Genomic DNA, 18,200 nt, shown 5'->3' on the forward strand with positions numbered 1-18,200 from the left:
TTAACTTTTTTTTTTTTTTTTTAAACTTTACATCCCGCTGTTCATCTCTGAACTGGCTGGTATTTGAATGGTGCCCCCTTTATTTTTCTTTTAACCTGTAGAGAATTTCTGAGCGTGACACATATATAGCACCGGATACAGCCTCTCCTGCTTTATTCTTCCAAGCGCTGGGATTTTTAAGTATTTAATTCCTTTTTCTACAAAAACTAGACTAGAGCAAAGGAGAACAGAGGAATTCTTCCAGGCAGTCATATTCCCTTCCTTGTACATGGTCTTGTTCATGGGCTCATGAAATGCAGGGATGTGTGGTGCGTTCAGGACTATGATACTGTCTGCAAGGGTGAATACCTTGATGCATTGCAGTAAGACGATGGTACGGTGGAAGGCTTCCTGTCCTTCACAGCAGATCGATGCTGTTGTGGCTTCTACAGATGAGCGTTAGCTATTCAGGGACAGAAGGGCATGGTTATAGTTTATGTCTGAGCTGTGGCATCCTATCACATCTCCTGCTACAGTAACATGGAAAGTCATGATGAGCTCGGGGAAATCTGTTACTAAATAGTAGGGGGCGGGGAGTAACTGCTTGCCCCTCTGCTTCTCTGGGGGAAAAGAAATTGTAAAAGAAACTTTGTATTCTTCTAACTAAGGGGACTAAGTGAATTTGTGTGGTAACTCCAGGTGTTCTTAAGCAGACGGACCCATCTGAGGGATCTGACTGTTACTACATACTAGGGCAGTCTCCTGTTCCTAATCAGAAAAATCTCTCATGAGGATTTGACTGTTACAGCTTGTCAGGTTAATCTGCATGTGGGTTCCTGGGCCTGAAGTCTGCAGGATCTTTAGTAGTCCCTCCCAGCTGCACCCAGCAGCCTAGGAGAAGGTAATGCTACGCTCAGCTTGCTTGGAAGACACTTTATGGCAAAGTTATTTTTAATAGTGTATTTTTATACTGAAGGGTAAGCAACTCTCTTCTTCCTAGAGAGCCACAGAGAAGGGAGTATGGGAAATGGGAGCACTTGACAACAACCGTGTACCTCACTAGATAAGTGTGTTTTATAGTAGCTTTTAACATTAAAGAATGTTTGTGCAAGGGTGAGTGATGAGTTAGGAAGCTGGGAAAGATGATTTAACCTTCACCCACTTGGTAAGGCTGGCTTTAAAACTCTGTTGCAAGCTTTAACTCTTTCATCATCCACCACTTGTGGCTCAGCTACTGTAGTGCAAGATGGAAGTGCCTGTCACTTGATTGATTGTAGCGTGTTTTTTAAACTGGTATGTGGGATTGGGCTATTTTTGTGCTGCAGCATCTACTCCCTCACTTGTACTTAAACTTGCTTGAAGATATGATGCAAAACTTACAGGTCTCAACACTATTATGTTAATTCAAATTACAACAGAGAGCTTAGCATTGATGTTAAGCTCTAAATTAAAAGTGTCAATTGCCTTTTACAACCCCATGTGGAATTTGTCAAATGTTGGCAAACTGTTCATGCTGATGTAATCTCCAGAGCCAAATGCTGGCTAGCCATTAACCTTGGGACATTGGACTGTTGCTTTTCATGTATAATGTTTTGCCTTTTAACTGGCTTATTCATAGGTTTAAATAGTGCATCCAGTTTCAGTTACTCCAAATACAAAATACTTGTGCAATTTCAAAACACTAAATCTTACTACTATACTGTAGTTGAATAAATCTCAAGTCACTTTTTGCTCTTGGTTTAATAATTTTCAGCTATAGGAAAGTACTAGTTTATGCAGTTCTCAACCAGCTGCACTGCAGCTTTCTATTCAGCTTCCTTTATTCTTGAAAATTTGTTTATAACAATAGATAAGCAGATTAAGTAGTGTGTTGATATTAAAACACATTGAGTCATCCAACAGCACAGTAAGGCATTCAGCAATTAAATACAGCTGAGTAGAAACAAACACCTCTGGAAAAGCCTTAAAGTCTCTGCCTCATAGTTATTAACAGATATCTCCTACCATACTGCCAGGCACTGCAGGACAAATAAGCCTCAGGTAGCTTGTTTAACTATTCCTCCTCTCTGTGCTGTATCTGGAATGCTGTCACTCAAGGCAGCTCTTCACCTCTCTTCTAGCTGGCAAACGCATGATGGGCTTTAATTGTATCTCCGTGGCCAGAGCCTCTGCAGCCTCTCTAGTACTGCAAAAAAAGCCAGTGCGTAAATAACAGCCTAATTCAAGTGAGGTACAGCTGTTGGCAACATCTCCCACCTCACTGAACAGTCAGTTGTTCACACTGCTGTGAACCACGTGTTGTGCTCTAACGATGCACAAGGAAACTCATTACGGAGCATATATGGGAAGCATAAGCTGTCTTGTTCATCAGGACTTTGCACTATATGCCCACGCCGCTCTGTACACACGACAGCGCGGCTGTTTGGCCCAGGGTGTCAGGCAGATGGATCTCTAGGGGCAGGCTGCCTCTTTCCATCAAAAGCAGCACTTAATACATCGCTGTATTTTAACCATAGCCTCTAATTTTATGAGCACAGTATGAAATCTTGGAACATTCCCTGCAGAAGGAGGTTGAATTAAAGTAGCAGTTGCTTGTACTGGACTTTGGTAAGAACAAACAAAATTCAGTCTCAGCCACTGCTCAGCTATTCTCACCTGGCCAATGGACTGTTTCTCTGGGGAATGAGACCTTTCCCCCAATTTGACATTTTCCTTTAAGTCGTCTGATCCAGTTTCAAGTGGCCTATTAAGAATAATGGCCAAAGTTGCCCAGTCACAGCAAGAAAGGCAGAGTGAGGATCTCAGCTTTGAAACCATGCAGTCTAGAGGGGAGGAATAACGATAGGATCAGAAGGATCAAATCTGGCAGTGATTTCAGGCACACACATTTCTCTCACCCAGATGAAGAGATGCCCCTAGCCAGGTCTGTTGTTTCCAAGAACAGGAGACATTAAACAGAGGCAGTCTCCACCCTTTGACCATCATTTCTACATCCCCTCAAAGAAGCTTCTATCCACCCTAAGCCATCTAGGGCCATGATATAATGACATGCTTGCTACCAACGTACGTCAAATGCTAGTGTTGATGCTGCAATGGCACACAAAGCAGAACTAAGGGTGTATTAATGGTGGAAGAGCCACAGTACTGCTTGGTTGAACTGTTTCTTTTGATGAGAAGGTATCAGATGGTAGTAAAAGTTTTACCATTTTCACATCTGTTTTTTCCCCATTAGCCAGCCATTTGCTATCACCAGGAGGTCAAAGAAACAGATAAATACCCACATTCAAAGCACTCATTTGCTGAAAAATACTGGGACTGATAACTTGTATATTACACAACTCCAGAACTGGACAGCTGAAGTCTTACAGGCCCATTTTTTCCCCTTGTAGAGCAAACGTCAAGATGCTGCCACTGAAAACGTGGGTGGCTCCAATCAGAGCCTGCAGGGTGTTCAGTCAGTGGTACCACAGTGGGAGGAGGAGACAGGAAGCAGGGTTTTAACTAGTCTCTAGAAGACAAGTTCATCCTTATGATACTGTTGAGCACATATATATCTAGAAAGGCTGCCTCTACAAAAAATGTGTGAGTGTAATTAGTACCGATGGTCTAGAAGTATAGTTTCCACTCAAAACTTCATTTGTTTCCCTTTCACCAGGTAGCAAAGAGTCACATCTCCTCCTCGTATCTAGTCCCTTTGAACTCAAGAAGGGAGATACCTGTATTCAAGCACAGCTGAACACTTCAGCCAGAAACACAGTATGCTCTTCCTCAACACGTAGTAAGTTTGTGCAAAATTAACATCAAGTCACTTAATGCAAAGAACACCAGAAGGTAACTAAGAAAATACATTTCCGATGAGAAAAGTTTATTTTTAATAGAAACTGGAGCGAAAAAAAGCCTCTGCAGTGCTGACATTCAGAAACAAGTCTTAACGCTCTTCGCAGTAACTTCAGTTGACACATTTCACTTTTTTTTTTTTTTTTTCAAATGCTTTTGGATCTCTCTTCATCCCTGCCTCAAAGGCATACAGTATTGCAAGATGAAAAAGGGAAAACCCCGCAAGTTGGCCCCTGAATTCTACGTGTAGGTGAAGAGGAGAAACCTCTTTTCTATTTCCTTGGTGTAAAATTTAACCTGTACATGTTTCCCATTAAGTTACATCCTTTCCATGAAGCTGACTCACCAGTCAGAAAGTACCCTTTTCTCCCTCCTGAGATCACTCCTGGGAGAGCATGCTGTAGGCAACTTTATACATAAAAAAATAGGAACCAACTACACTAATGTGGCAGTCAAGGATTTTAACTCACTTCCTTGTAATACTAAGTCCACCCTCTGAACACTATTCACACCAAAGAGTTTCATATTCTTGATTTGACATGCAGGAGACCAAGTTATACCACTGTTTTGAGAAAGACAATGGTACTGCGTGATGTTGGATAGAAGACTCTGGATTTTTTTAATTATAGAATCCCCCCTTATCTTTACTGGAGCCAAGCTGTTCCAGGAGAAAAGACACATATCCTACTTTTAATGCAGTTATAGGAATATTCCCACATAAGTCCAATGAAGGCTTTCACAGATACAGGAACTTTGATAAAATTCTCAATGTTGTCTAGAGATCATCCACATCAAACCAAAATCCAATTAAAATTAGGTCATAGTCTCAGTCCTTCTATACATGCCAACAGTCTGCCAAATGGTTCTGACAATCGACACACGATCCGAGAGGAGTCTTTGGCACTGTCAGACACAGACCCCCTCATTCACAACACAGTTTGTTCTTACCTTGACAACACAAGGGTGAAGTACTTGGGAGCCGTGACTAGTGGCAGAATAAAAATGCAGAGGCACCGCCACTTAGTTACACACCAGTTAAAAGATAATGTTCCTTTCTTTAAAAAGTGCTTAAAAATGAAATGTCGCAGGTTCTTCATGTTGTGATTAATTTAAATTTGCTTCTTTCCAGGTTGTAGCAATAAAGCATTAGAAGTCATAGTAATAATCCAGCTTTGCATCCACAGTTTTACACCCTTTATCTGAATAAATTCTCTCCTCTCTGGGGAAGTAGGTCATCTCGTCAGCTATTCTGGTTAAAATGTCTTCATCCACAGCATAGCCACGTGATTCAATCTCAACCCTGACGCACATTTTCACATGTTTGTATTCCAGAGGCAGGAAGGGAACAAAGTAGTCAATGAGATTTCTATCAATCAAGGTGCTGTGCCAAAATCCACCTACAAAGGGAAAGAGAAGGCGTTTGTTACTGCTTGTCTAGATAAACACTACCATGGGTTGAATGGGAGCAAGAGGCATATCATAGACCTCTGCTACATACCAGTAAGAATTCACCTGTTTTTTTAGGGTCCTATAATACACAAGTAATTCCAAATACAAGCCCCTTCTCATGGTACTTTGCATAAAGTTTTGGACAGACACATAAGATGTGGTCCATTGGAGCTGAAGGAATGAATTCTGACTGAATTAATTTAAGCCTTGCTCCCCAGGTGCTAGTTTCATACCTTCCCCGCTCTGACCTAGAGAAGAACAGATTTTCTCTCTCTTACCAGCTCTCCTAGACCAGCTTTCTTGCTCCTTTTTTTGGAGCTTGCATCCAACCTTTTTAAAAAGTACCATAAGTCTGTTTCCAATGCTAATTTTAGAGCATAATTACGTTAAAACCCCTTTTCACCAGAAGTCTTGTGCAAGGAAACCCAGGAAGCACTGGACTGCCCACAGCAGGGCTGGCACGTCAGCTGGTTGCTCCTAAACAGCTGCCTGAAGGGTTTTAACAGACTGAGCAAGACAGGCTAAGTGGGTTGGGGGGCCAATGAAGTGGTTTCCCCATAATAAAACATTTTATTGGTTAAAGATTCTTCAGCTACTGCAATACCTAGCCTTACTGTCAGGATTTCTGTTTCCTTTCCCTTTAGCCCATTAGTATGTCAATAAATGCACAGAGTAGACTTCCCCCAACATAAGCATCCAACAGACAGCAAACATAGTGGTAGCTAAGGTGCACACAGAGCTCCTTAACCTTCATTTCATCTCAAGAGCCAACTGTAGGCCCCAAAACTGCCTCGTGGCTCCTTGCTAGCTAAAAACTAGAGGCCACATCAAATAGAAACTATAGCTGTAAAAATGCAGCTAAATGCAGCCCATCCATTTTGTGGAACTTTTACCACTTCAAAAGCAATCACAGTTTCACTCACTATTTTTGTTATTGAAGACAGACACAGACAGTGCATTTTGTATATCTGTGAGCTGTATATCTTCCCTTGTCCTCCCGTTTCTCCAGAAATCTAGTGCCACCTCTGTTATCGTTTCAGCTCCTGCATTGCTAAGTAAAGAGAAAACAAAGAGTGTAGCTGGAAGTAGTTTTAAAAGGCATTGAGTGTACAGAACAGCAAACCTGAGAAGCCACTTCTTACCTAAGGAATATGAAGATGGCTTGTCGGTAAGACACCCCATCCAGAAGCTCGTAGTAGTCCAGGAATGGCTTGATGGAGTCAATGAGTCCTGCATGCATTTTATCCATTTCGTCAAATATGAAGAGTGATCTGGGACAGATGCTCACATTTCCCCGAATCCACGACTGCAACTGGTCCTGAGTGGCATAAAAAGAAAAGATGCTGAAAGAGTTTGTGTTGATAAGACAGAAAATAGCACTTCTGCTTATTGACCTTTGCCCTGAAAGAGTCATTTCAGTTGTGTCATTTTAATAGCTTTGGCTTCTTGACTAAAACACAGTTAAAAGCTGTAAATAAAACTTTAACAAAATCTCATTCTGGTTCTGAAAAATTTTCAGACACCAAGAGACAGGATGGGACAAGGAAGAAATCTTCTCGTGAGAAAGATATTCCTGTAAACATAGCAAAAATGAAAGTGCGCAGTAGGACAAATGATGGGTACCCACCAAGGAACAGCAACACAAAGCAAAGCCCTGACAAGTAAGATGATTACTTTTGACAGCACTTTAGTCTAAACATCCTTAGGTGTCAAAGCTACCAGCGGTATTAAATTTGCTACCTGAGCAGCACCAGTGAGAAATTGCACCTGCAGTCACTGGCAGAAGTAGAAACAGAATTCAATTCTCAGCCTGTGTTTTAATCATTCAGAAGTTAAATGAAAACAATTACAAGCCCTTCTTAAAACACAATATTGCTCAGAAGGGCTAACGCTTTATTGTATTTAAAGATTCTCTCACGTGTTGCATTTTTCTCTCACTTAAGTGTTACATTTAAGATCAATAATGAAGTAATTGGGGGAAAAAAAGGGTTGATCTGCTGGCAGATAAATGAGAAGTAACTGTTCTGACCATTTGCAATGATTCATCATTTTTTTATATTCACTGTTTACTCAGTCCCTGAACTGCAGGGGCAGCACAGGAAGGTGGCATTGGGCGTATTTGTGGAAAAGAAGCAATAGTTCCTCCTGCTGCCTTACGCAGCAAGTTTCCCAAGCGTATTCACCTTGAAACAAAAGCAGAAAAGGACCCATTTTATTTTAAAACAGCTCAGTTGCAAGAAAAGAAAAAGTAAGCTGTAAAAGAAGAAACAGATATTTCCTCCATTTAGAAGTCAGGTTTGTAGACCATCCCATTCCCATTTTTAATGTATACAAACCAAATATAAACATTCAGTACTACAAAAGACAGTGGTACTCATTCAAACTCTGCTGTTAACAAAGTTAGTTAGAAAAAAAAAAACCCCACAAACCAGAAAACACGCGTCTGAACTACCGCTCCACATGATATCCACCTGCCTACAGAACTGTGCTGACGCTTAGCAAACTGGCAGAACAATTCCAAATACATTTATCTGTACCTTTCTGACAACACAATATTTTGTGATTTTGTTTTACAACTCGGAAATGGATACATAGAAAAACTAAATAACCTGTTCAGTGTGCAGTAAAATTGAAAATACATCCATGCCTTGGAGAGCAAGCTTCAGCTTACCATGGTACCTGACAGACTTGGAGGTCACTGGGTGGTTCCTCACAGTCATGAACGATTAGTTTTTTTGCAGTGCCCACCAGCGTATCACCTAACTACAGAAACCTGCTGAATCACACTTATCCTTAAATCAGTCACATCTCTAAGCAAAGCGTAGAACGAAAATAACCATATCATTCTGCCCTAAAGAGAGGCTCAAAACACATGCAAAAAACTTTACATTCACGGGAAAACCAGTCCTGATGGATGTTAGGATTTACCCCGCTCCATACAGAAGATTCCAAAACTGGCACAGGCTACATTTTACTGCATAAAGTAACACCCAGAGATTCTAGTACCGATCATGCCATAACATTTATAATTCAATACAGCAGTCACTGCAACATAGCTGTGCCCCACCGCCACGGGTTCCACCACAGACTCCTACCTTGTAGAGATTGATGCTGTGAGCGTGAGGAAAGTGCAAAGTTGCCACGAACTGATGGACATATTTACTCTGCAGACCTCTTTTATAAATGCTTTCGGCGACTATCTTACTGACAAAGTTTTTGCCTGTTCCAGTCCATCCGTGCAAGGAAAGGGCAAGAGGTTTTTTGGTCTTGGTGTTGTTCAAGAAGCCCTTCACAGCCTTTACAACCACCTTGTTCACCAGGTGCTGCCCGAACAGCTTCCTGTCCAGGTTCTCCTGCAGACCTAGACAAAGAGACCACACTGTCAACAGCGAGGAGGGAGACGGGCACGGGGTCCTGCCGGCTTCTGCCTCCTTCCAGGAGGGTCCAGCACCCACCCCGGCGGGAAGGCTGCCAGGCCCAGGCCGCGGGCAAAGGGCCGGCCGAGCTGGAGCAGCCCTACGGCCCGGGGAGGCCCCACGGGGAGGCCCCACGGGGAGGCCCCACGGGGAGGCCCCACGGGCCCTGCCCCGCTCCCGAGGCCTCTGCACCCCCCAGCGCCCTCCTGCCACCCCTGCAATATCCCCTCAGCGCGCCCCGGCCCCCAGCACCCCCCCAGCCCGCCCCGGCCCCGCACCGGCGGCGACGCGCTGGTCGTGCCGCCGGAGACAGCACTCCCTGAAGTAGCAGTAGAGGCGCGGGTAGGAGATGAAGCCGGTAAGGGCCGAGGCGGCGGCGCCCGCGATCGCCAGCCCCAGGCTGATGGGCTCTACGGCGCTCGCTGGCCTGAGGACCGGCAGCAGCGGCAGCAGCGCCAGCCCCAAGGCCACCCGCAGCGGGCCCCGCCGCAGCTTCATTGCCCACCCGGCCCTGCCGCCGGCCCGCCGCTCCGCCGCCGGCCCCGCCCCGTAACGCCACTTCCGCCGCCGCCGCCATCTTGGGTGAGGGCAGAGGCGGGGTTGGCGCTGAGGGCGGCCGCCATGTTGGATGGGCGCCCGCAATAGCTAAATGGCGGCCTCGTGTGGTGCACTTGATCAAGTACTGCGCTCGCATGTTAAGAGTAGCAGTGCTGTGTTCGCAGGTGTTCAAGGGAGATGCCACCCCAGACCTGTATGGGGTCACAGGCTCGGAGACAAACTCGCACATTTACCTGGCCCAGAGGCTTTTCCCCTTTTCTGGGAAAAAAGTAAAATCTGGGCCTATCCCCCACCCCTCCCTGGAGTTTCCACTCCTGCCAGGACACAGACATCTGCACAGCTGCTGGCTATCGTTACCACCAGCACCCGGAAACCATTGGGGTGTATCCCAGAAAGAAAAACGTCATTTACGATCACTTAAAAACACTTTTATTATTTTCAAATTCCAAATCTTAGCTCAAAGCTCCCACACATCACCTCTCCTGGGAAGACGTGGCTGACACCAGCTGCAGGGCCTCCGGCTTCTTCACCAGCTGCCATGTTGACCCAGTCCTAAGAGCTGAAAATGAGATTTTCCTCCAATCCAACAGTTACAACCTGATCCAGTTTTCTTCTTTGCAGCTAAAATAAAATGCAGTGAACTGCTACAGAAGTAAGTCTACAGTGGGAAAAAGATACAAAACGACACGGCACGCGATATTAAAATCCCCGGCGCTGCGTGTCTGCTGTCGTTGCTTGTGCTGACAACAGACCCAGCGAGGCAGCGCCAGGCACAGCCAACGCAGCGGTTTCTCCCGGAGCACTTGCAAGCCAGGCTGAGGAGCAGCAGCACTAAACACACTGCTGCAGCACCTCAGCCTTACACACACTGCACAGCAAAGGCCCTTGGGAACAAACGAGAAGTCTCTTACAAAGTTACATTCAAGCAAACCAGCTTTAAACCTTCCCTTTATATTTACAAGGCAAACAGCACTGCTGCTTTTAAAGGATCTCTTTTTTTTTGGTATTTTTTAAGAGGGTGAAAGAATCTGTAAAAGCAAGTTTGTTTTCTCACTAAAAAATGCCAACCATGAAAGCTCATGTTCTTATAAAAGAAGTTTTATAACCAAAAATAAACTATATACAAGATTTTACCGACCAAAGAGTTCACAATCACCTGCAAACTGATTCACTACAAGATCACAAGAAAAGCTTTGTAGGTAACACCAGCATGTTAAGGCAGTGACTCTCCCCAACTCTGTTTCAGGTCATTGACACAAAATCTTTTATTAGTGGAAAATAAGAACTGCAAAGGCTTCGGTCCACGTTCATCAGTATCGCCTATTCATCTTCTTGAATTTCTCATAGTGATAATCATCTGTTGCTTTTTCATTGAGTGGACGTTTGCGGTTTGGAGGAGACCCTTCAAAAGAAAGAGAAGGAAATATTATTTCCTGTCCTTTCATCCTCTTGAATTTCTCATAGTGATAATCATCTGTTGCTTTTTCATTGGCTGGACGTTTGCGATTTGGAGGAGATCCTTCAAAAGAAAGAGAAGGGAATATTATTTTCCTGTCTTTTCACCGGAGACATTTCCTTAACTCCACCACTTCCCTTACACAGCCCCTTGCTACGTGAAAGATTATTGCTTTAGCTGTCAATGCTCCCCAACCTTGCACCCCTTGCTATTCCAGCTTTCATCAAACCCTTGTCAGCCAGCTTTAGCAACACGTTTCAGTTGTGACCTTTGGTACTCCACCCTTGGGCATCTCTAAAGACATCCTCCATCCAGAATGCTTCGTGCGTGATATAGTAGGGGTACATCAAGTGCAATAGCCTCTCGTGGACTTAGATCGCTCCTTTTCCCCACTATCGCAGGGCTCCCGCAGAAGAGGATGTAAGAAGAGCTAGATGATTTCTCTGTCCAAGACCCCTGAAGAGTTTCAGTGTCTCTCCTTATGACAGTTCAGATTAGGAACTTACGCTCAGGTTCTGGCCTCTCTGTATCCCCCACCCTCAGTGGACGGGGCTTTGGCTCTTCTTTGTTCCTTCGCACTGGTGCATTTAGCTCCTCATGATAAACTGAAAGAAGGAAAACATCAGATAAGGAGTGTCATCTGGAGCAGTGTTATTCGGATGGACATTATTTCTATGGCATTTGTTATAACTGATCTTTAGCAGAAACAACAGAACCCCAGAAAAGCATTCTTGTAATTGGTTTCTATGGATCATCAATACACGCAAGATGGGAGACAGCAAATTTCAGTAGCACTATTTCATCAGAAGTGGCCCAAAGACTCTTCATTTCCTTCAGAACACACAAATCTGACTCCAAATCACCCCTGTAAGCATGATTAGACACAGCAGAAGGCTGCCTTTCCTCCAGATGGCTGCGGTATGAGAGGCTCTCCCGGAAATTAATTCCCACCTCCTGTCTAGTAAGGTCTATGTTTGCTTGACCACCTGTCTGCTTTGGCAGCCTGCAAAATGGATTCTGTCAATTATAAAGGATCATTTATAATCACAGACAAGGCAGGCATTTCCAAGCACATGCTCAAGACATAACTTAAAGAAAAAGTCTTGAAATTTATGAGGCAGTGTCAGCTGGGAGTCCAAGAGCAGAAAAGTCAAGCCATGAGTAATACATCCCTCTGCTTGCTGACGGATGGAAGAAAAAGATCAAGCCAGATGAGGTCTGTATAAGCATCCCAGAAAAAGGAATCAGACAGCTACTTGTGCTGATACATGAACTAATTTCTCCTGCATCAGACTCTGTCCCAACTGACTGCTTTTCTTCAGCAGAGGAGAGGGTCACACCTGGGTCAGGAGAGCTACGTGAGACTTACATCTGTTGTGCTGGACATAGTTAACAGCCATGTTGGTGGGAACAAAGGAAGTTTCGCTATCTTTCTTTTTGTTCTGCTGCTCCGCCAGCAGCTTGGCCTTGGCCTCTTCAGTTGAGATGATGTTTTTTATTTTTGCGCTAGAAGAAAAACAAAGAAAAAAATATTCATATTTAAAAAGGGTAGTAGGCATAGAAGTGCTAAGTGGATGGGCTTTGGGGACAGTAATAGCAAAGCTATGGTATTTGATGTGTTTTTTGAGAGAGGAGGCAGTGCTATAGGAACAGATGCTTTGTTTCAAAGGCAAAAGGGAAGCTTGCATCTTTAGTGCATCCTCTTTTAGTGCAGGGCATAAACTGATCCTCCAGAAAGCTGCTAGATTCAGGTCACAAAAATTAAGAGCCTTTTCCCAGAAGTCATACGATGGAGCTGCATCGGAGCCGTATCACTGTGTAGAACATGCTGTGCTAGATAGACACCACGCTAATCTAGAACAAGGCTCAGTTGCATCACAGAGCCAAACTGGGGCTGTATAATCCAGCCACACCACTGCTCTGCCAATCAACAGTTGCTCATCCTGGCAATTCAGGCCATAACCAACAGAACTGTGAACCACATACTCAATTCCCAGGTCCACTTCAGGAATGCCGCTCAGCATCTGGTTGGACAGCATCTCCTCAGTCTTTTTGGCAGAGGAAACACGGATGTTCTCTGGCAGCTCGTACAGAGAGTCCTCGGCATTCTTAAGCTTCACCTTCTGCTCCTCGTTCTCCACAATTCCCTTTCTCTTCTTCAGCTCAGTCTCAATGTACTTCATCCTAAACAGCAGCACACAAGGGACACACAGTATTTAATTATGTTTTCTGTACGCTGTCCCAGCACTGCTGAGCACAGCTGCATCACCGTCCCGATAGCTGGGAGAGAGGAATGAATAATCTCTCCAAAAGAACTCAGCTAACATCAACTGCAAGAAGCAATTATCCAAGAAATGATCGGATCCTCCAAGCTCTTCCACAACCAGCAGGGAAGGCTCCCACTGGTATTTAATGCCAAGCTAGCTGGCTGGCACCTCCCATCTTTGTCCATGAAAAAGCATTCTAAAGTCTGGCAGCCAGAAGGTGAAAGAGCAAGTGAAAGTTTCAGTGAGAACTGGGAAGATGTTCTGGGACTACTCACCATCCAAGACAGAAAAAAAAATTGTGAGGGGCCACCAAACCCCGAATTCAACAACCCAGACAAAACGCAACACAACTTACATGTCAGCATCTTCATCCCGCCTGTTGGTTTCAGCTGAGAAGGAAGTTCCCAAGTTTAGATCTTCCTCTTCATTAATCCTAAATGGAAACCACAATGTTTACAGATTTGGGGTTTCTTTTGGTTTGGTTTTTTTTTTTTTTTTTTGTTGGTTGGTTGGGTTTTTTTAAACTAATTTGACAAGTTAGGATAACAGTAACTGGCCAAACTGCATTATGTTAAACTCTTCAAAGCAACACAACATCTGGTTACTTCATTACTAGCTCTCATATAATATTAGTCCAGGGAGAGATCTTCAGAGCTCATATGCACCCACCTGTCCTTGCCTCTTTCTTTCAGCTTCTTCATGTCCACCATTCCCCCAGATTTTATCTTAAATGGGTCATCCTGTGAAATAAGAAATAATGAGAAACCCTGAAGCTTCTCTCTAGTTTAATGCTAGTCTTCGAAATCTGGATAAAACCACAGAAAACATTTAAGTATTGAGCTATGACATCAGTCCTACCCCAGGCCAGACTCCTGCAGTGATCGGCTGGACCACACTGAGGTTTTCACATCACTACATCTTAGAGCCAAGGTGATGAAAAGTGTCTAGCACTTACCACAAGCGTTGCTTCTTCTTGCAACTTCTCTCCCACAAGCAGAGCTACAGCGCTAGTCAAGCAGATAAAGAAAGTAAATAAAATTCAGTGGAAGGAAACATATTACCAACAATACTGCATTTCTTTATCCCTCTCTAAATCTGGCAGATGGTCTCACACACTGCATTAACACCAAACTGTCAATCTTCCTAGTCTCTCCACATGGATAGAGGAACTCTTACTGTTTTGGGGAGATGAGAAGTCAAGGCAGATTTTAGTGCCTTACAGTGAGTCACCAAAATAAGGAACAAAATTCACTGCTGGTGCACATTTCAACTAGCTCATCAGCTAATCAATGGCACTAGATGAGAGGGGAATTAGGATGGAGGAGGTGTGAAAGTATCTGATTCAAACCATGTGTGCAGTACAAAAGGAATTTGTTGAAAATACATTTCACGGTAAATCCCAATCTTAATCTTTTTCTTCATGGCTGGGATACAGAACAGACTTTGCACACTGTAAACTGACACTGTGCACCTGTACCAAACTCCCCCTCTTTTCCATCCTCAGGCTTTAACGTAGAAACTCCTCTATCAAGGACACAGTTTTGGCACTATCCGACATGTAATGGTTTCTACCGAAAGGAGGCACGTGACAAGAGAGAAATTTACTGTTACATTACACTGCCGGAGAAAACACAACTTCACGCCCTTGGTGCTACATCCCTTACCTCACCCCATTGGGTCGCTTTCTGAGGCTCTGAACTTCTTTGGCTTCCTCAACTTTTAACCTGAAGAAAAAACGTTTGACTTAATACTCGATGCTTTGGTTTTAGTTAATTAATTTAATTTTCTGCAGTTAACACTGAATCTTCTAGACAGACTTTGCCCTAAACTTCTGCATAGCAGCGTCCACTTTTCTGGTCACAGATGAGATAGATATTTTCTATTTTACTTTATTTAAGCAATTCCATTTATTTAAGCAATGAGAAAAAAACCCACATGGCATCTGCTAGACATGTTCCTTCAACATGTCTTCAAGGATCACTGGTTTTAGTCCATTAAGATCTCCAGACAATATTCTCCACAAAGTAAAACAGAGGGTCACTAAGTTAGATGCATTAATGCGGGGCACCTTTACTCCTTCAACAATTGACACATTGACACTAGCGAATAAAATAATACAGTCGCTTCTCAGAAGGGGGAACTAACGAAGCACTCAATTTACAGCAAAATTAGCAGCAGCTCTCAAGTGAACGGTTGTCAAGATGCATCAGCGCACGAGTGACTCAGAAGAAAGTTTATGGTAAATTTGAATATCAAGTCTATCTCTAGACTGACACGCGTTCTGAATTTCTTCAGGTATTTGGACTTGTCCTAATTACGCACATCTTTCAATATCTGCCATGAACTACACGTCGCAAAACACTTTTCAGAGACACAATAACAAGAAAGATCTTGCTTAGAACGCGAGGACCTGGAGACAAAACGGGCCCTCTGCCAGTGCCAATTCCCAAAAGGCAGGAGTGGAAGAGAAGTAAATGTCAGAAACCGCAAGGCCGGCCAGAGGGCAGGTGCCGCGCAGCGAGGAGCTGCCTGGCTCCGCCGAGCCCCAGCGCTGCTCTCGCTGCCCCCCGGCCGTCCGCAGCCCGGCTCCGCGGGCCGCCCCGCCGCCGCAGCCCGGAGGAAGGGAGGCGAGAAGCCTCCCCGGACCCGACCTCCCCCTCCCCAGGGCGGCCGCGGCTGCCGGCGGGCTGGGACAGCCCCGCTACCCCCGCCGGGCCGAGCCAACCTCCCCGCCGCCCGCCCGGCCCCGTACCCGGCTGGCGAGCCCCCCATCGCCGCGGCCGAAGGCTCCGCTCTGGCGGCTGCGGCCGGACGCGACGCGGAGGTGCAGGGTATGACAGCGGGACGTCACAATGGGAGACGACGTAACCCAGCAACGCGGCGGCGTTGACGATATAACGGTGTGACGCGACGAGGCCGTGATGTGACGCAACGCCGGCAGCGGTACGTGACGATATGACGGCACGACGGGATGGCGTGACGCACCCGGACACAGCACCGCTGGGCAAGCGCAGCCCCGGGGTCCCGTCCCCGACCGCCGCAGGGCCGGGCGCGCCCGTACGCCTCGGGACCGCTGGGCCCAGCCGGGCGCAGCCGCGCTCGCTGCCGGCTCCCGACCCACCTGACCTCCTCAGCGACCTGCTCGTCCTCCTCCTCCTCCTCGGAGTCCTCCCTCCGCCGGCGGAACGACTTCTGGGCCGGCATGGCGCCGGCTGCTGCGCCGCGGAACGGCCGCCACACCGCGCTCCCCCCGGCACACACCCCAACTCCGCGCCGGGCGCGTCGCGCCGCGATGACGCCACAGCCCCGCGACGAAGCCGGGCGGTGCCGCCCTTCCGCCAGCACCGCGGCCGGGCAAGGAGCCGCGGGCCCCGCTCCCGCCTGTCCTGGCAAGCGGCGCCTCCTCCCGCCCTCGCTCCGCCGTTTGGGCTGAGACCCCCTCCGTGCCCTCCTCCGCCGCTCATCCCACCCCCGCATGCACCCCGGGGTTTATTTTCGAAGCTGCCTGCCTCCCGCCAGCCCTGCGGCGGGGCAGTGCGGGCGTTGTTAAATGCCGGAGTCTTGGCCGGGAGCGGCGGGGGCTCTGCCGCGTCCCAGCCTCCGCTGGGCACGGTGGGAGAGGCACCCGGGGAGCTCCTTGGAAAAAAAACACGGGCATTAGCCACTAATTATCTTTACCGACGAGACCCCGTGGAAGTCACAAGGGTCGCTTTGTTTATGGCAGCCCCGGCCGAGCGGCCTCCGCCGTGCGCGGGTGTCCGCCGGGGGGTGGGGGGGGGCAAGGAGAAAAGCGCCCGTCGCGCACTCCCGGTTTTTAACCCCGTCCGTTCAAGCGGGACGCGGCCCCTCCGCGCCCGGCTGCCCCACGTCCAGCTGGTGCCAGCCCCCCGGCGCGGCCGGAGGACGAGGCGCCGCGTCGCCGCCGCCGGGCCGCGCTGCGGGGGTCCCCGGGCTGAGAGCCGGGCTTCGCCCCTCCAGCACCTGCCGCGGCGACGCCCGGCGGGGGCCGAGCTCCGACCGCCCGGGTAACGCGGGGCCGCGGCGGGGCCCTCCCGCTTGGGGAGCTCTCGGGAGCGGCCTCCCCGGGGCCCGCAGGGCCAGCGCCGCCGCCGCCCGCCTCCTCCGCTCCCCGCCCCGCCGCGGCCCGGCCCCCGCCCCTCCCCCGGCCTGCGCGGCGCCCGCCGCTCCGCCGCCGCCGCCTCCCCGCGCTGCTCGGGGCGCCGCGGCCCTTCCCCGCGCCGGGCCGCAGGGCGCGGCCTACCCGGCGGCCCGGCCTGAGGCGCAGCCCCGCGGCGGGGCGGGGGCGGCGGCGCCCCGAGCATCCCGCAGGTGAGCGAGGGCCGCGGGCCGGGGGCGGCGGCGGCGGCGGGGCCGGCGGGCGGCTGGGCCCCGGGCCGGGGCCCGTCACGGCCGCTGCGCCTCGGGCCGGGGCTGTGGGGAGGGCGGCCGCGCCGCGCCGCGCCGGGGATGATGCAGCAGCAGCAGCGGCCGGGGGGCTCCGGCCCGGCCGCCCCCGAGGCCCCGCGGTGCCCGGGCAGCCCTGCAGCCCCCAGGGCCTGGTGCCCTCCCCGGGGCGACAGCGGCCCCCGCGACCCCCGGGGTGGGAGCCTGCGGGGCGGCCGGCGGCTCTGCCGTGGCTCGTCCTGCCCGAATCCAGCGGCGTGCAGGGATTATTTATATTCAGCTCCAGCCACGCTTAGCAGCTGTAGCACCCGATAGGAGAGGACTGGTATTTTGGGGGTCTGCTGCGCTCCAGGAGCGACGGAGCAGGGCGGGGTGTGTGTGTGGGGGGAGTTCCCGAAGGTGTTTTTTTTCTAAAAAGCTAAATCTCTAGGTGCGTCGTAGTGTTGTGACCTCCGGTAATAAATCTGTGTTAAAACCTGGTCTCCTTTGCCTGTTCTGCATAAAATGCCTGGCTTTCCAATACGTGTTGCGGTGCAGATGTTCAGTGAAGAGTCAGAAGCACCTGGTTTCTGGTTCTTACTTGTCAGTAGGGCAGTTCAGGAAATATTTATTTTTTCGGTATCACGGGTATAAAATGTCGCTAAGAACAGCTGCAGATAACTCCTTTATCTTGGTAGGTTATGCAAGATGAACGAGCAGACCTGGTAGTTGTTTTGCGGCTGAACAGTGCTAGGATTTCTTTTATTCGTACAAACAGTTACTCCGCAGCCTGTGAGTCTGCATGTATCTGAAATTCTTGACAGCTGGCTCTAGCTTTGGTACAAAACCACACAG

The 18,200-nt window shown here is 48.1% G+C and overlaps 2 protein-coding genes across 5 annotated transcripts; both read right to left on the minus strand.

Moving 5' to 3' along the window:
* Positions 1-15: 15 nt before the first annotated feature.
* Positions 16-9,194, minus strand: LOC104025457 (torsin-1A). Of its 3 annotated transcripts, XR_012831281.1 has the most exons (7): positions 8,960-9,179; positions 8,361-8,626; positions 6,408-6,583; positions 6,189-6,316; positions 4,765-5,213; positions 2,635-2,801; positions 16-442 (listed from the first exon to the last, which is right to left on the minus strand). XR_012831281.1 is itself a non-coding variant. In XM_075716074.1 (5 exons), the coding sequence occupies exons 1-5, from the start codon at positions 9,177-9,179 to the stop codon at positions 4,963-4,965; spliced, it is 1,041 nt and encodes a 346-aa protein (XP_075572189.1). In that variant the 5' UTR covers positions 9,180-9,194; the 3' UTR covers positions 3,469-4,962. The 3 variants fall into 3 exon arrangements, 1 of the variants encoding a protein (XP_075572189.1); XR_012831282.1 differs by lacking the exon at positions 2,635-2,801; XM_075716074.1 differs by lacking the exons at positions 16-442; positions 2,635-2,801 and having other exon boundaries at positions 3,469-5,213; positions 8,960-9,194.
* A 457-nt stretch (positions 9,195-9,651) lies between these two features.
* C9H9orf78 (chromosome 9 C9orf78 homolog) lies at positions 9,652-16,192 on the minus strand. 2 transcript variants are annotated; one of them, XM_075716695.1, is made up of 9 exons: positions 16,084-16,192; positions 14,627-14,686; positions 13,918-13,969; positions 13,632-13,702; positions 13,318-13,395; positions 12,682-12,879; positions 12,065-12,201; positions 11,202-11,300; positions 9,652-10,641 (listed from the first exon to the last, which is right to left on the minus strand). In XM_075716695.1, the coding sequence occupies exons 1-9, from the start codon at positions 16,164-16,166 to the stop codon at positions 10,550-10,552; spliced, it is 870 nt and encodes a 289-aa protein (XP_075572810.1). In that variant the 5' UTR covers positions 16,167-16,192; the 3' UTR covers positions 9,652-10,549. The 2 variants fall into 2 exon arrangements, with proteins under 2 accessions (XP_075572810.1, XP_075572811.1); XM_075716696.1 differs by lacking the exon at positions 16,084-16,192 and adding an exon at positions 15,715-15,743.
* Positions 16,193-18,200: the final 2,008 nt, after the last annotated feature.

The sequence above is a fragment of the Pelecanus crispus genome, chromosome 9 (assembly GCF_030463565.1).
Source record: "Pelecanus crispus isolate bPelCri1 chromosome 9, bPelCri1.pri, whole genome shotgun sequence".
In the NCBI taxonomy this organism is placed as follows: domain Eukaryota; kingdom Metazoa; phylum Chordata; class Aves; order Pelecaniformes; family Pelecanidae; genus Pelecanus; species Pelecanus crispus.

Bases quoted from the DNA above. Each gene is read 5' to 3' on its own strand.
- C9H9orf78 (XM_075716695.1), bottom strand. From the start codon at position 16,166: ATGCCGGCCCAGAAGTCGTTCCGCCGGCGGAGGGAGGACTCCGAGGAG. The intron at 13,970-14,626 runs GTAAGGGATGTA...CTGCTTGACTAG, and splicing joins AAGCGACCCAATGGGGTGAG to CGCTGTAGCTCTGCTTGTGG. The intron at 12,202-12,681 runs GTATGTGGTTCA...TTTTTCTTCTAG, and splicing joins GAAGTGGACCTGGGAATTGA to CGCAAAAATAAAAAACATCA.
- LOC104025457 (XM_075716074.1), bottom strand. From the start codon at position 9,179: ATGAAGCTGCGGCGGGGCCCGCTGCGGGTGGCCTTGGGGCTGGCGCTG. The intron at 6,584-8,360 runs GTAGGAGTCTGT...TATGCCACTCAG, and splicing joins ACAGCATCAATCTCTACAAG to GACCAGTTGCAGTCGTGGAT. The intron at 5,214-6,188 runs GTGAGTGAAACT...TTCCCTTTGTAG, and splicing joins TGTCTTCAATAACAAAAATA to GTGGATTTTGGCACAGCACC.